At 39.6% G+C, this 18,500-nt stretch overlaps 1 protein-coding gene across 4 annotated transcripts in view; it reads left to right on the top strand.

Moving 5' to 3' along the window:
- LOC121860898 (RING finger and SPRY domain-containing protein 1-like) overlaps positions 1–18,383 on the top strand; it is a gene marked incomplete at its 3' end in the record, with an annotated part of 109,006 nt that extends 90,623 nt beyond the window's left edge. For all 4 annotated transcript variants that reach the window (XM_042358261.1, XM_042358260.1, XM_042358259.1 and 1 more), the window contains 5 exon segments: positions 2,570–2,735; positions 3,283–3,468; positions 6,914–7,121; positions 14,743–14,858; positions 18,240–18,383. In XM_042358261.1, coding sequence (XP_042214195.1) covers positions 2,570–2,735; positions 3,283–3,468; positions 6,914–7,121; positions 14,743–14,858; positions 18,240–18,383 — 820 coding nt within the window.
- Positions 18,384–18,500: the final 117 nt, after the last annotated feature.

Here is an 18,500-nt window from a genome sequence, read left to right as displayed (position 1 = left end):
GCACTACTGTATTGTACAGTACTACTGTACTGTACTGTACTGCACTACTGCACTGTACAGTACTGCACTACTGTGCTGTACAGTACTGCACTACTGTACTGTACTTTACTGCACTTCTGTACTGTACTTTACTGCACTACTGTACTGTACTTTACTGCATTACTGTACTGTACAGTACTACTGTACAGCACTGTACTGCACTACTGTGCTGTACAGTAGTGCACTATTGTACTGTACTTTACTGCACTACTGTACTGTACTTTACTGCACTACTGTACTGTACTTTCCTGTACTGTACTTTACTGCACTACTGTACTGTACAGTACTGCACTACTGTACTGTACAGTACTGCACTACTGTACTTTACTTTACTACACTACTGTACTGTACTTTACTGCACTACTGTACTATACTTTACTGCACTACTGTACTGTACAGTACTGCATTACTGTACTGTACAGTACTGCACTACTGTACTGTACTTTACTACACTACTGTACTGTACTTTACTGCACTACTGTACTTTACTTTACTGCACTACTGTACTGTACTGTACAGTACTGCACTACTGTACTGTACAGTACTACTGTACTGTACCATATAATATAATATAATAATAACGGTGATAATTAATAATAATAATAATAATAATAATAATAATAATAATAATAATAATAATAATAATAATAAAGAGCTATAAAGATACAGTAATACCCCGATTTACGCGGTCAGTTGAACCCCCAGAGGTCCGCGTAAAACGAGAAACGCGCAAATGGAATAACAGAACATATGGGATTAATTGAAATAGAGACTGGGCCGACTCCCAAACTCCACTTTTTCCGACACAATACCTATGTTCTAGTAAAAATAACATCTTAGTTTTATGATGGTATGCACACACAATTAATATTTAAGAGAAATACATTCGCCAGGTTAATGTCCATTCAAATAGTGGACTCAACTCCCCCCCCCCCCTTCCCACGCTCGCTGGCTGCTCCCTCTCCGAGAAATGTTTGGGTGAAAACACTAGATTTTAAGGTATAGTAATAAATAATACCTCAAACTAAAGTTAGGATAATATAATTGACATTGCTGGATTCCTTGCAAGGCCAGGAATATTTTGAATATGCACGTCATATATTTTGCACAAAAGAAACATATTTGCTCAGAGTAAACAAAATTCTTACATTAGATCTAAAATTTGTTTAAAATCTATGATGTTTATATTCAAAATGATCATCATATTGTAAGAATTCCAGCAATGTAAATTATATTCTGGCTGGGTAATTTGTATGAATTTTATCCGTTAAATAAAAAAATTATGCTTCACCTGCGTATATGAGTAGATGCACCTCGTAAAGTGGGAATTCCGGTTTTGGCAGGGTACCCCGTAAATGTAGAAACGCGTACTGGGTAAACGAAAACCGCCCAAAGCGGGGTATTACTGTATACAAAAAAAGATCAATACAGTGGTCCCCCGGTTAATGAACACAATTCGTTCCAGAAGGTCGTTCGTTAACCGAATTTTTTTTTAACCGAAACTATTGTTTCAGTGGGATTTGGGGTAATTGGTTCCAGCTCACCAAAAAATACATACAAAGTTAAAATAAATGCAGTAAAGTACACTTACTTTGAAATGTGTATGTACTGTAGAAGGCTCCTGGTTGATGATGATGATGATGGGAATTAGAAGTAGGGGTGGAGGAGAAGGGAGAAGAGAAGGAAGTGGGGGTGGAAGAGAAATCACCCCATGCTTGATGCTGTCATTTCATCCACAAAATTTTAAGTTCACTTGGTGTAATTCAAGATTATTTTCTTTAAATCAACACTGCACTGCACTATATATTGTCAATATGTAATATAAATTTCAGAATGACCAATAATTGTACGGTAAACACGAAAAAATAGTTTATGTTCAAGAGAGTCTCAAGGAAGATGTTCCCTCCACTGACCTGAGATACAAACAGAGGCTTTGCTGGGTGAGTCAAGTGGCTGATTGGCGCACCAAAAACTAGTTTCCTGTACTCCAATTATGTTAAATAAGTGTTAAAATGACTATAAAATTTAATATAAAACTTGGAAAATTATTTAATTGTACAACCTTCTTGATATTTACTCAAATGGGAACGAATTTAAGCCTTAGAACCGATTACTGTATTGGTGGGCTAATATTCCAGCTGGTGAGCAAGCAAAAACATGTTGAAGATTCTTATGGAAGGTAATTCGTTAACCAAAAGTTCGTTAACCGAGGTGTTCGTTAACCGAGGGATCACTGTAGTGAGAAATAATATATGTACTCTTATGTTGTGTTGTCAAAGTAAGAGAAACAATTGAGACCCTACAATTGTGTGTAAATGAGACAGAAAGTCACATCATCAACCTGGGACTTGGTCACATATGGCAGCAGGGTCTACCATTAGACAACACATTGTGCTTCCAATATCTTCCCAGGCGGTAGTACCTCCCTGTTTGGTAGCTCCCTACCTAAAACTGTGATTAGTGAAGTTGCATACAGTAATTAGTTCATGATGAATAGAAGATGATAATAGTTTTTGTGTTTTTTTTCCAGTGAACAGGAACCCCCACCCTCCATGCTTCAGCTGCATTCCATAGCTGACAAGGAAGCTGGTTGGCTGGTAGTTGTACGCTCCATGGTGCAGGTGATCCCCCTCAATGATCCCCTCGGGCCAGCTGTCATCACGCTCCTGCTGGATGACTGTCCACTACCAAGCAAGGTCTGGAACAGAACCCTTGCATAGGAGAAGCACTGCCTCTACTTGTACAGTACAGCTCCTCCCTGACTTACGACCTACTCTACTTACAACCACCCGGACATACGACCGCCTCAGTCGTACCAAAATTTTGTCAAATTACGTATTTTCGAGTCCCAACGTCAGTGATTGCGCTGTGTACTGACAAAATTTTTGTTTGTAATTCACTTTAAAATGGCTAGCAAGCTTAAAAGTGAGAGTTTTTTGTGCTGAGAAGAAAAAGAGACACCCATTTTAGATTTTCTATGTATTATTTAAGCATTTTCGACTTACGACCTAGATTTGGGTCCCTAACCCCGTCATCAGTCGAGGAGCAGCTGTACTTGCAATTTTGAACATTCATAATAAATATAAAAGAAAATGGATTATCAAGGGTCTACACCTTTACTGAAGCAGGATTATAACTACTTGTGATTACAAATAATAGAAGTTATAATGTATTACTTAAGAGTACTATTTAGGGCAAGATGTTGATGACTGCACAGTAGTTACAAATATTTTCTTTCTGCAGGAGACTGTAGTTCATCTGTGCAAGTTTTTTGAGCTGAGCAGTGACAGTGCAGAGGAGGGTTGGAAAGACCCGCGTGTTCATCGCAACATTTGTGTGGTGTTGGGGTGTATCGCTGAGAAGCTTGCTGGTCCAGCCTCCATTGCTCTGCTCACCCACACCACCCTGGAGTACTTGGTGGCCCACCTGGTGAGTCACTTTACCTCCCACAACCAGTGACCCAACCCTTGTTAACCTACACTAACAACCATTGTTAACAACCAGTAACCCAACCCTTGTTAACAACCAGTGACCCAACTCTTGTTAACAACCAGTGACCCAACGCTTGTTAACAACCAGTGACCCACCGCTTGTTAACAACCAGTGACCTAACCCTTGTTAACAACCAGTGACCCAATGCTTGTTAACAACCAGTGACCTAACCCTTGTTAACAACCAGTGACCTAACCCTTGTTAACAACCAGTGACCCCAACCCTTGTTAACAACCAGTGACCCAACGCTTGTTAACAACCAGTGACCTAACCCTTGTTAACAACCAGTGACCCAACGCTTGTTAACAACCAGTGACCTAACCCTTGTTAACAACCAGTGACCCCAACCCTTGTTAACAACCAATGACCAAAACATTCGTTAACCTACACTAACAACCATTGCCAATCCTCTAAACCAGGGGTCCACAACCTCTATACAGTAGTCAACCACTTAATGGTACAAGTAATCAGTGATTGCCCGCAGGTGTACTAAGCCAACATAAGTCAGCACTGTGTTCCACAGAACTGAATGTAAAATCTTAATGCAGGAATATATTTTATTGTCAGACAATTGTTATAAACAACACTGATATTTAACACTAAACAAAGCTTTCGTTTTCACCATATTCAGTACAGTGATCCCTCGGTTAACGAAATTTCGGTTAACGAATTACCTTCCATAAGAATCTTCAATTCGGTTAACGAACATCAATTCGGTTAACGAACAACAATTCGGTTAACAAAATTTTTACGAAATCATGTCAACATGTTTTCGCTTGCTCACCAGCTGGAATATTAGCCCACCAATACAGTAATCTGTTCTAGGGCTTAAATTCGTTCCCATTTGAGTAAATATCAAGAAGGTTGTACAGTTCAATAATTTTCCAAGTTTTATATTAAAATTTTTTAGTCATTTTAACACTTATTTAACGTAATTGGAGTACAGGAAACTAGTTTTTGGTGTGTCAATCAGCCACTTGACTCACCCAGCAAAGCCTCTGTTTGTATCTCTGGTCAGTGGAGGGAACATCTTGCTTGTTTCTCTCTTGAACATAAACTATTTTTACGTGTTTACAGTACAATTATTGGTTATTCTGAAATTTATTTTACATATTGACAATATATAGTGCAGTGCAGTGTTGATTTAAAGAAAATAATCTTGAATTACACCAAGTGAACTTAAAATTTTGTGGGTGAAATGACGCCATGAAGCATGGGGTGAGTTCTCTTCCACCCCCACTTCCTTCTCTTCTCCCTTCTCCTCCACCCCCTCTTCTAATTCCCATCATCATCATCATCAACCAGGAGCCTTCTACATACACACCTCAAAATAAGTGTATTTTACTGCATTTATTTTTACTTTGTATGTAATTTTCGGTGAGCTGGAACCAATTACCCAAAATCCCATTGAAACAATGGTTTCGGTTAACAAAATTTTCGGTTAACGAACGACCTTCTGGAACGAATTGTGTTCGTTAACCAAGGGACCACTGTACATACGCTGCCTTGAAATAATAGCACTAGTCACTAGCCTATACTGTTTCCGCACTAACCTTACCCATAAGCCATACCCCTTGTCTATAGCTACGAATAGCTGATTGGTTCAAAGAAAATGTTCATGTAGCTGTACATTTATTCAGACTAAATGTGTTCACAATTGGTAATGAGACCTGTTATAATCTAAAATATTGTTAAATATCTGGAATATCAAAATGCAAATGATTACAATGCATTACCACTACAGTGAAGGAGGTTAGAAAATTTTAAATCCAGTAATACTTCATCTCCGTTAGCCATAATCCCTCAAACCCGGAAATGTCCGATAGCCAGAATTGAAATTTGCTCGGAAAATCATTCCCAAAGCTGGAATTTTCCCAAAATTTCTGGCTTTGGGAACAAATTTTCCATGGTTGAAAATCGAGAGAATTTTCTGAAAATGTCTTGATTAAAACCGAAAGTTAAAGTATTTTTTTTTGGGAGGACCTGACCTGACTTGACACAATGTCAGGTGGAGGTAGGGTGGGGGATTAGTGGTCTCATATTACTGACCTCTGATGGAATGTCAGGTCACCCTTTCTTGGGTGGGGGATTAGTGGGTCTCATGACCTGAAGATGTCTTGAATAAACACAAAACCTAAAGTAATTTTAGGGAGATTGTGATAAGTATAAGTATAAATGAGCAAAGTTGTATCCCTTCAACATTACATTACATAACATTTTAAAATGTGGAGTGAGAAGGCAGAAAGGTGTAGGTGATTAGAAGGAAGAGAGTAGGTGAAAGAACAGAGCCCTCTGGGACACCACTATTGGTAGATAAAGAGCGAGAGATCAATCCCACGACAACAACTGCCATGGATTGGTTCTCAAGGAAGTTAGAGATTAGAGAACAAAGTGGGGGAGAGAAACCATAAGAGGGAAGTTTGGAAAGCAAAGACTTGTGCCATAACCTGTCAAATGCTTTGGAGATGTCGAGGATCACGACGAAAGTTTCCCCATAATCCCTAAGAGAGGATGGCCAAAGATGGGTGCAGTAGGAGAGCAGATCACCAGTAGATCTCGCCTGGCGAAAGCCATACTGGTGATCCGACAAAAGAGAAAGGTGTTCAAGGTGACGGAGAAAATGAGAGTTTAAGGTACTGTAGTTTAAAAAATCTTAGAGAGGGATGAAGTTAGGGCAATGGAGCAATAGTTAGAGGGATTAGAATGGTCACCCTTCTTCCAGATGGGCTGAACCAAGGCATGCTTCCAAGAAGAAGGAAATGTTTGGGTTTTGAGGCAAAGGCAAAAGAGGAGAGCAAGCACAGGGGCCAGAGCTTCAGCACACTCCCTCAGAACACGAGGGGGTATTCCGTCCAGTCCATTCGCCTTACTCACATCCAACCTGGATAACACACCAGCAACCCTATGAGTGGAGATTATAGGAAAGTGCACAGGTTCAGTAGGAGGAGCAGGAGTAGGAGGGATAGAGTGGAGTTAGAGGAGAATAAGGTGCCAAAGAGATTGGCATTATCAGGGGGAGAGTTGGCTGTGGAGTATCAGTGTTCAAGATCACATGGTCATATATCACCATTATCTGGGTTAATATTAACACTACTATAGTCTTCAAGATCACAACATCATATATCACCATTATCTGGGTTAATATTCATAATTTTGCAGAAATATTTAGTTTGTGTTAATCCAAACTTGGTTATAGTCACTTTTATATTACCAGGTTGTTAGTATACAATACACACAATACAGTATAGAAATGTGGAATTATCTCTCCCTCAAGTACTGTAATGCTTCTTTATAAAGAAAAATATTCTTTATTTATATGCAAACATTTAAACATAATTTTTATGAAATAAAATGTTGTTTGATAATTATTTTGTTCCCACAGAGTGAAAACAACCATCCCTGTGTCGTCCTTTTTGCTCTCATCGCCCTTGAAAAATTTGCCCAAACCAGTGAGAACAAGACTAGTATTGGCCAGTGTCTTGGTCACAGCCTGTGTAACCCCCTGAGGACTCTGGAGACTTGGATGACTCACACGGATTATGTTCACCGCCAAGTTGGTTTCTGCGCTCAGTGGTGTCTGGACAACCTGTGTGAGTTATTATCATCAGACATGTTAGTACAGGAGACAGTAGTTTACAGAGTTAAGTTGTGGATGACACCATTAAGGTGTCAAGACAAGTCTATCAGAAAAAACCATAATTTTCACTGTCAACACAAGTCTGGAGGCAGCTGGAATACACATGGGAAAGTTGTTAATACTTATTGATGTCATAGTAAGGAAGATATATTTATTATATATAAATGACCAAGCCATAATATAAGGGGAAGGTCTCTCCTGGCAGATACAACTACACCCCACTACTGTCACCTAGGAGAAAAATATTGTTCTGCTTGTATATACAGGTTGACAATCCCTTATCCGGAATCCTTGGGGCCAGAGGCATTTCGGATTTCGGAATTTTTCGGTTTTTTAGAATGGTTAGTTTTTTTTTTTCTTAATGTGTATTAGCCCACCCGGGCATAGATCACTGACCCACATCAGGGCCTGGGGGGCGAAAATATAATACAAATTATAATGATAATAATAATAATAATTCATTGGTCTAGGTCGTGTTTCTCACTTTTGATCTTTTTTTCATTCTTGTATTTCTTTATTTTTATTATTATTATTATTATTATTATTATTATTATTATTATTATTATTATTATTATTTTATTATTTTTAGTACTCCTGTACTATTGTTATTTTTATTAATTTTATTATTATATTTTATTATTATTATTATTATTATTATTATTATTATTATTATTATTATTATTAATGTTATATTATTTTATTTTGGTGTATTTTTATTAAAATTTTTATTTACTATGAAAAATTATTATTATTATAATTATTATTACTATTACATTTTCGCCCTCCAGACCCTGATGTGTGTCAGTGATCTATGACCGGGTGGGCTAATCCCTGTTAAAAAAAATATGACCCCCAAAGAAAACTTTCGGTTTTCAGAGCTTTTCGGAATTTCGGATAAAGGGTTGTCAACCTGTACTTGTCCATCCATCCATACATCTGTTCACCCATCCATCCATCCATTTGTTCATCCATCTGTCCATCCATCCATCTGTCCAACCATCCATATGTCTGTTCATCCATCTGTACATCTGGTCATCCATCCATCTGTTCATGCATCCATCTGTCCATCCATCCATCCGTCTGTTCATCCATCCATCCATACTTACATCCATCCATCCATCCATAAGAACATAAGAAAATAAGGAGTCTGCAATAGGCCGGTTGGCCTGTGCATGGCAGCTCCTGTCGAGAGTTACTACCACTCTCTATCATCCATGAATCTATCTAGCCTCCTTTTGAAACTTTCCAGAGTTCCCGCACTTACTACAAAGTTGCTAAGCTTGTTCCACTCATCCACCACCCTATTTGTGAACCAGTTTCTTCCTATCTCCCTCCTAAACCTAAACTTATCCAACTTGAATCCGTTGCTCCGAGTCCTATCCTGCTCGGATATTATAAGAACTTTATCTATATCCCCTTTATTGATTCCTTTCACCCACTTAAATACTTCTATCATATCTCCCCGCACTCTTCGTCTTTCTAGGGAATGCAAGTTAAGTTTCTTTAACCTATCCTGATATGGAAGGTTTCTAAGTCCCTGAATCATTTTTGTCATTCTTCGCTGCACCGACTCTAGTGAATTTATATCCATTCTATAATAGGGGCACCAGAACTGAACTGCATAATCGAGGTGCGGCCTGACTAGCGCAAGATATAGTTGCAATAAGACCTCTGCACTCTTGTTACTTACACTTCTAGATATAAAACCCAATACTCTGTTTGCCTTATTTCGAACATTAACGCACTGTTTTCTAGGCCGTAGGTCCGTGCTTACAAGTACCCCTAGGTCTCTTTCACAAGTCGACTTCTCTAGGTTGATGTTGTTAAGGCTGTATACATTATAAGTATTTGTTCTTCCAATATTAAGTACGCTGCACTTGCTGGTGTTGAATTTAATTTGCCATTTTTCAGACCACCCCTGCAGTTTATTTAGATCCTCCTGTAATGCATTTGCATCCTGCCCTGAATTAATTTGCCGCCCTATTTTGGTGTCATCCGCAAACTTGCTTATGTCACTGCTGATCCCAGTATCTAGATCGTTTATGTAGATTATGAACAAGAGTGGGCCAAGTACTGACCCCTGGGGAACCCCACTGGTTACACGGCCCCACTCAGATTTAACACCATCTACGCTGACCCTCTGCATTCGATCGGTGAGCCATGATTTTATCCAATTTAAAACTTTCCCCCTCGATAACATGGGCCTTAATTTTTCTCAGAAGCCTCTGATGCGGTACTCTGTCAAATGCTTTGCTAAAGTCTAAGTAAATAACATCGTAATTTTCGTCATTATCTGCTACCTCGAAGACTTTCCTAAAAAACGTTAGCAGATTTGTTAGACATGATTTTCCCTTTGTAAACCCATGTTGAGAGTCGTAGATTAATTTGCTTTTCTCCAGATGCGATCGGATGCTATCTGCTATAATTGATTCAAGAAATTTCCCCACTACTGACGTCAAACTGATCGGCCGATAATTTGACGCTGATGCTCTGTCTCCCTTTTTGAATATGGGTACTACATTTGCCTGTTTCCACAAGTGTGGCACAACTCCAGTGTCTAATGATTTTGTAAATAAGTTTACGAGGGGTCCGCTAATCTGTTCCCTACACTCTTTCATGACTCGAGGGAAAATTTCATCCGGCCCTGGGGATTTTGTTTTCTTTAGTTTATTTATCTTCTTAAGAACATCCTCTTTTCTGATAGTGATATTCTTTAATTTCTCTTCTTCCTTTCCCTTAAATATCAGTTCCACCTCTGGAATTTCATCGCAAATTTCTTCTGTGAAAACTGATAAGAAGTAGCTGTTCAATGAACATCCCTCCACCTGTTCATTCTTCCATCCATCCATCCATCCATCTGTTCATCCATCCATCTATCCATCTGTTCATCAATCAATCAATCCATCCATCCATCCATCTATCCATCCACCCATCTGTTCATCCATACATCCATATATCCATCCATCCATCCATCCATCTGTTCATCCATCCATCCATCTGTTCATCCATCCATCCATCCATCTGTTCATCCATCCATCTATCCATCCATCCATCTGTACGTCCATCCATCCACCCATCTGTTCATCCATCCATCCATACGTCCATCCATCCATCCATCCATCTGCTCATCCATCCATCTGTTCATTCATCCATCCATCTGTTCATCCATCCATCTATCCATCCATCCATTCCTCCATCTGTTCATCCATCCATCCATTCCTCCATCTGTTCATCCATCCATCCATCCACATATCTGTTCAGTCCTTCATCCATCCATCTCTTCATTCATTCATTCATTCATCCATCCATCCATTCATCCATCTGTTCATCTATCTGGGGAAGTGTGGAGGGAGGAGGAGTGTGAAGGGATGTAACCATACAGTGGGACTGGGAGTGGTAGAGGTCAGTGAAGTGGAGGGAGTACTGGATGTTCCTGGAGGTGGGGAGGGCAGCAATCCTCTCTCCTCCACTTGCCACTCATCATTGTCATCATCATTACTTTCCTCCTGTTCAAACATGTAGTCCGGCGTCACTATCATTGTCATCACCTTCAGTATCAATATATGCCTCTGTCATTACCATGTTCATCTTCACCCCTACCAAATAATTCAGAGTACGTATATCTAATCCTGATTGAGTTACGTTCACTTTCCATGGCTATCGAGACTCTACTGCGTAGGTAGTAGGCAGATATCAAACAGGGAGGAAGATATTGGAAGCATAATGTGTTGTCTAATGGTAGACCCTGCTGCCATATGTAACCAAGACCCAGGTTGATGATCTGACTTTCTTCCTCATTTACACACAGTTGTAGGGTCTCAATTGTTTCCCTGACAACACAATATACAGTATGTATATCGTTTCTCACTATTGATTTTTGTTTTAAATTTTATATATATGGTTCTTTATTATTATTATTATTATTATTATTATTATTATTATTATTATTATTTATTATAATTTGTATTTATTTTTGTTAATTATTATTATTATTATTATTATTATTATTATTATTATTATTATCATTATCATTATTATTATTATTATTATTATTATTATTATTATTATTATTATTATTATTATTATTATTATTATTATTATTATTATTATTATTATTATTATTATTATTATTATTATTATTGCCTTTATTATATTTTCGTCCCCAGGCCCCGATGTGGGTCAGTGACCTGTGCCCAAATGGGCTAATCCCCATGAAAAAAAAGAGAGAAAAATAAAATTGTGGCCTCGACTGTGGGAAGAGATGAGGGGGGGGGGGGTTCCCCTCAATGCTGAGTGGTGGGAAAGGTTTACACAAGATGCCAGATACCAGTTAGTAAGTCACCACCAGCCAACAGATTATGGTAGCTAGACTCAGTTTCAAAGACTCAGGAAAAGTATATTTAGAAAACGTTCTAGTACATTAATGACCTGAGATAGTAACATCAGTGATCATGTACTTGAACATTAATGACCTGAGATAGTAACATCAGTGATCATGTACTTGAACATTAATGACCTGAGATAGTAACATCAGTGATCATGTCCTTGAACATTAATGACCTGAGATAGTAACATCAGTGATCATGTACTTGAACATTAATGACCTGAGATAGTAACATCAGTGATCATGTACTTGAACATTAATGACCTGAGATAGTAACATCAGTGATCATGTACTTGAACATTAATGACCTGAGATAGTAACATCAGTGATCATGTACTTGAACATTAATGACCTGAGATAGTAACATCGGTGATCATGTACTTGAACATTAATGACCTGAGATAGTAACATCAGTGATCATGTACTTGAACATTAATGACCTGAGATAGTAACATCAGTGATCATGTACTTGAACATTAATGACCTGAGATAGTAACATCAGTGATCATGTACTTGAACATTAATGACCTGAGATAGTAACATCAGTGATCATGTACTTGAACATTAATGACCTGAGATAGTAACATCAGTGATCATGTACTTGAACATTAATGACCTGAGATAGTAACATCGGTGATCATGTACTTGAACATTAATGACCTGAGATAGTAACATCAGTGATCATGTACTTGAACATTAATGACCTGAGATAGTATGACATGGATGAGTAACATCAGTGATCATGTGAACATTAATGACCTGAGATAGTAACATCAGTGATCATGTACTTGAACATTAATGACCTGAGATAGTAACATCAGTGATCATGTACTTGAACATTAATGACCTGAGATAGTAACATCAGTGATCATGTACTTGAACATTAATGACCTGAGATAGTAACATCGGTGATCATGTACTTGAACATTAATGACCTGAGATAGTAACATCAGTGATCATGTACTTGAACATTAATGACCTGAGATAGTAACATCAGTGATCATGTACTTGAACATTAATGACCTGAGATAGTAACATCAGTGATCATGTACTTGAACATTAATGACCTGAGATAGTAACATCAGTGATCATGTACTTGAACATTAATGACCTGAGATAGTAACATCAGTGATCATGTACTTGAACATTAATGACCTGAGATAGTAACATCGGTGATCATGTACTTGAACATTAATGACCTGAGATAGTAACATCAGTGATCATGTACTTGAACATTAATGACCTGAGATAGTAACATCGGTGATCATGTACTTGAACATTAATGACCTGAGATAGTAACATCAGTGATCATGTACTTGAACATTAATGACCTGAGATAGTAACATCAGTGATCATGTACTTGAACATTAATGACCTGAGATAGTAACATCAGTGATCATATTGAACATTAATGACCTGAGATAGTAACATCAGTGATCATGTACTTGAACATTAATGACTAGATAGTAACATCGGTGATCATGTACTTGAACATTAATGACCTGAGATAGTAACATCAGTGATCATGTACTTGAACATTAATGACCTGAGATAGTAACATCAGTGATCATGTACTTGAACATTAATGACCTGAGATAGTAACATCGGTGATCATGTAACATGACCTGAGATAGTAACATGATCATGTACTTGAACATTAATGACCTGAGATAGTAACATCGGTGATCATGTACTTGAACATTAATGACCTGAGATAGTAACATCAGTGATCATGTACTTGAACATTAATGACCTGAGATAGTAACATCGGTGATCATGTACTTGAACATTAATGACCTGAGATAGTAACATCAGTGATCATGTACTTGAACATTAATGACCAGCTGAGGGTTAATGACCAAACAAACACAAGTTCATGCAATAGGGAACACTAAGTTTGATTAAGAATCACCACTTTAAGACGTCTTGGTCACTATACAGTATTTTAAGAGGTATGATGATCTGGATGATGGCTGAACGTGAATTGATTTATGTGGTGAGGCAGGAGTGCAGGTTGCAGTCACACATCTTGGCTCTCCCTTTTCCTGATCCAGTGGTGCAAGTGTTGCAACGACTGGGGAGTGGGACATTTGCAATGGACTGCCAATAGCCTAGTTTGTTGGGTTTCGTCTTCGTAGCTTGTCTATCATGCATTGCCTTCGTACGCCCGTGTATTCATTGGGTTCCCATGGTGGTCACCTCTTCCGCCTATACTGCCGCTGGGGTCTTGCTGGAGCTCTGTAAGCATGTCTGCCTGATGCGAGGCTCCACTGCTGATTTTTCGTTTGGGGTTTACTCCTGTAGCCTTATCCCTACCAATGTTAATCCGCAAAACAGCAGGGCAGTGATTGGTAGGCACTAGGATGTGTCCACATGCCAGTGGGCCTATGCACCGTCCCCTTGGGGGTGTGAGGTGGTTTTTTATATCACACACAATTGTTTTAAATTAGTTTTTGGAACTCTTAAGTGGCAGGGCTGATGTAAACACTTATTCTGGAATTTCTTTATTACTGAAGCGTCTATCTACACAGATACAGTACTTAGTTTGGGAGAGAATGTATTGTGAATTCTCTCCAGGGGAAGTGTTTTGAGCACACTTTTATAGGAACACTTAAGTGAGGTGTTCACGCCCCTATAAGTGTTAAGATTCTGGCCTCCTCTCTCGCTCAGAGCGTGACAGAGTAGGAGGAACAGGTGAGGTGTTTTTAAATCAGTTTGACCTCTCTCAACCTCTGAGGGAGTTATAGACTCAGCGTGTATAACTACTGAGTCATTGTTGAATAACTTAGTGAATATTTTGGTGTTATGTATTTGGGTGAATATTTATATATTGCTAAAGGTGCTGTTACAGGGGACCACTGCTTGTCTAGTCTGGGCCCACGAGGCACCCAGTTACTGTGTGTTGCCACGAGGAGGCACAGCAGGAGTCTTGATTGTGTAGAGGCTGTGTACTGGCAGGAGAAGACTTGTGCAAGTTGCTTCCCTGTTCACCACGAGGGCCAGCCAGCGGCAGTAACTGAAAGAGAGAGGAAGCAAGCAGTGCTTGCACCTAAACACTAACATAATGCTGCCACACGATATGCATTACACAACCGTATGTGCATAACACACCACACACATATAGATAGTAAGCGTGTGGTCACTGCATCATCAGGTAAGACTGTAGATAACTCTTGTGTCTCTCTTGCAGTTATCTGTGAAGGCCGTCCCTACTGCTATGAGAATGTAGATACAACTCACCTAAATGCAATGCTGAATAGTAATGATGTTAGTGAATACCTGAAAATATCTCCAGATGGCTTACAGGTAAGAACGAGCTGTGTGTGTGTGTGTGCGTGCGTGCGTTCGCTCTACTAACTTATTAGTTTTTATTTCAGTTTTGACAATAGTAGGAGGTTTGTTCCTGTTGGACTGACCTTCAATGACCTTGTGGAGTAACAGACCTTACATGACCTTGTGGAGTGACTGACCTTACATGACGTTGTGGAGTAACAGACCTTACATGACCTTGTGGAGTGACTGACCTTACATGACGTTGTGGAGTAACAGACCTTACATGACCTTGTGGAGTGACTGACCTTACATGACCTTGTGGAGTAACAGACCTTACATGACCTTGTGGAGTGACTGACCTTACATGACCTTGTGGAGTAACAGACCTTACATGACCTTGTGGGTGACTGACCTTACATGACCTTGTGGAGTGACTGACCTACATGACCTTGTGGAGTAACAGACCTTGACCATGACCTTGTGGAGTAACAGACCTTACATGACCTTGTGGAGTGACTGACCTTACATGACATTATGAAGTAACAGACCTTACATGACCTTGTGGAGTAACAGATCTTACATGACCTTGTGGAGTGACTGACCTTACATGACCTTGTGGAGTAACAGACCTTACATGACCTTGTGGAGTGACTGACCTTACATGACCTTGTGGAGTGACTGACCTTACATGACCTTGTGGAGTAACTGACCTTACATGACCTTGTGGAGTGACTGACCTTACATGACCTTGTGGAGTGACTGACCTTACATGACCTTGTGGAGTAACAGACCTTACATGACCTTGTGGAGTGACTGACCTTACATGACATTATGAAGTAACAGACCTTACATGACCTTGTGGAGTAACAGACCTTACATGACCTTGTGGAGTGACTGACCTTACATGACCTTGTGGAGTGACTGACCTTACATGACCTTGCAGGATTAATCAAAAAGCAAAGTTCCATCTTACATTACAGGTATAGTCATGTGATGATCCCTTTTAGGTGGTCTCAGACACCTGTCACCTGTACCTACATCACTGTACATTGGTCCCAGACACCTGTCACCTGTACCTACATCATTGTACAGGTGGTCCTGGACATAATGGTTTAGACCTGTCGCCTGTACCTACATCACTGTACAGGTGGTCCCAGACACCTGTCACCTGTACCTACATCATTGTACAGGTGGTCCTGGACATAATGGTTTAGACCTGTCGCCTGTACCTACATCACTGTACAGGTGGTCCCAGACACCTGTCACCTGTACCTACATCATTGTACAGGTGGTCCTGGACATAATGGTTTAGACCTGTCGCCTGTACCTCCATCACTGTACAGGTGGTCCCAGACACCTATCACCTGTACCTTCATCACTGTACAGGTGGTCCTTGTAGCTCAACAGAAAGGGTTGGCTCCAGGTGCTGGTTGGTATTATACCGGGTGTCCCAATATAGATGTCCCAATATAAATGTTAATAACTCATGCATAATAATAATGGGACAAATTTCAAAGTGCAACGTGATCTGGACACATGTAAGTTTTGTTAGCAACTACTGGGTATTTCATTACTGTAATTCATATCACTGTGCACACCCATGGCCAACAAAAAGAAAATGCATGCAGTTTACCTGCGTCGCCATGATGTTTCTCAGTGTGTGCGCTGCCCTCACAATTCCCGAAAAGTATTTGGCACTATATCATGTAATACTGGAAAATACCAGAGTGTTTGTACTCTAACTGAGAAGCTCCTGGACAGAACTCTTCTCTCCTTAGACTGTAGAAGAAATGTGTAAAAGGTTCACATCAAACAGGTTACCTCTGATGTTGCTTCAAAGATCAGCAGTAAGAAGAGTCAACGTCCTGATGAGACTTTTCCAGAGACTCCAGGATAAGTGGCTGAAAGTAAAGGATAATATTGACGAGATACTCTCTGGAAGTTTGACTGAACTACTCAACCTGGATCTGAGCTGAATGATCAAACACAGAAAGTGTTGGAGTTTTACAACAACTGTCTCTCCAACATGACCTTTGAGAGGGAGACCTATTGGCAGGTGGTACAGCTCTGTGTTGTTTTCCTTGGTGGAATAGTTCCAAACTTCAGGTTCCATTTTTCTGGAGCACACCACTAGACTAGGCCCATGGCTCAGTCCATCTACTATCTGTAGCTAACCCTCCTGACCTTCCTGCCTGACACTGAGCAGATGGCATAGTTTGTGAGCTTTTTCCATGGTTATTGGAGGCTTAGGTGTGCTCATCCAGCTTGTGCCCCTGCCCCAGCACCCCTCAGGATCTGCTTGTCAGGCACCACATGTTGTGGGACAACTACCATCATCATCAGTTGTCTCAATAGTGTTAGGTGACACTTGTGATATCTCACAGAGGAACGTGTACCCCTCTGTCTGGTGGACAAGGAACTTCCTGGTGAGGAGAGGCTGTGGCAAAAGCTTTCTTTAGTCAGTTCAAACCTGACAAATTTCCTTCAGATAAACCAAAGTTCCCAGATATTGATGAAACCTTCTGGCTTGATAATGGCTCCAAGACAGGTTTGTCTCAGTTGATGGGCAACAACTCCAGGCTGCTCTTCTCCATCCTGAACATATCCTCCTCAGACCTGGATTGGCTCCAGTTTAACACCAATTGTTGGGACAATTTTTCTGGGTTCCAGAGGTTCAAAAGATTTGTCAGAGGATTAACACCAGTGAATGACCCAGCAGATTGCACCACCAAAAGTCTACCAGAATTTGTAGGAAGGAGCAGTGATGAAAATTTGAGGCAGGACTTAGTTTTGGCAATTGGCTCTGATAGGAAATCCATAGAAATAAGACCAAGTATGATATGTCTCATATTTATTTGTTTTCAGGTAATTTGTTTCCAAAACAATCCTGGTTCTTTACAGTGTCACTTATTTTGACAGTAATAAGTGTGTCCAGCACAATATGAAGTGTTTCACATATGGCTCAATTAGTGAAATACTGTAGGTACTGGAGCTAACCCTTCCTGTTGAACTAGAAGGCTAGAATTTTGTGGGGGAGTTACTGGATACTATTGGAATGGGGAATGGTGGAGAGCTCACCCAAAATACGATTTTGGGTTCTTTTGAAACACCTTATTGTACATGTGATGCAGGACATATTGGTTTCCACCTGTACTTTCACCCAGGTAAATTGTCAACAGGATCATGCAAAAATATATTCACAAAAGAAGAGAAAGATATTTTACACTTCTCTCCATCTGTCCTTGGATTACCTGATGAGATGTTTAGCTGTTTGGGTTTATTTTTACACCAATAGGGACAGAAGTGTCTTACAACTCACAAGTTATTACAGGGTACTTAATATTTTATTAAAGTAGGATTATAAACGAGTGTTTTGATGTATGTTTTTGTTATGAGTTAAACATCTTTTGGCAGGCGCGCTGTGATGCATCATCCTTCGAAAGTGTTCGATGCACTTTCCAAGTAGACTCCGGAGTGTGGTACTACGAGGCCACCATTGTAACAGCTGGTGTCATGCAGATTGGCTGGGCAACTAAAGACAGCAAGTTTTTGAACCATGTATGTACATTTTGGTGTTTATTTTGAATTACTGTATTTGGTTTAATCATATAAGTATTGTGCTTGATGTAATGCATGATGGCGGTGAAGCTTTGATTCTTACTATTGAACACCTGA

Source organism: Homarus americanus, unplaced genomic scaffold, assembly GCF_018991925.1.
Source record: "Homarus americanus isolate GMGI-L3 unplaced genomic scaffold, GMGI_Hamer_2.0 scaffold52806, whole genome shotgun sequence".
NCBI classification, from domain to species: Eukaryota; Metazoa; Arthropoda; class Malacostraca; order Decapoda; family Nephropidae; genus Homarus; species Homarus americanus.
The sequence above is the reverse complement of the archived record's forward strand: the minus strand, read 5'-3'. Positions and strand labels throughout refer to the sequence as shown.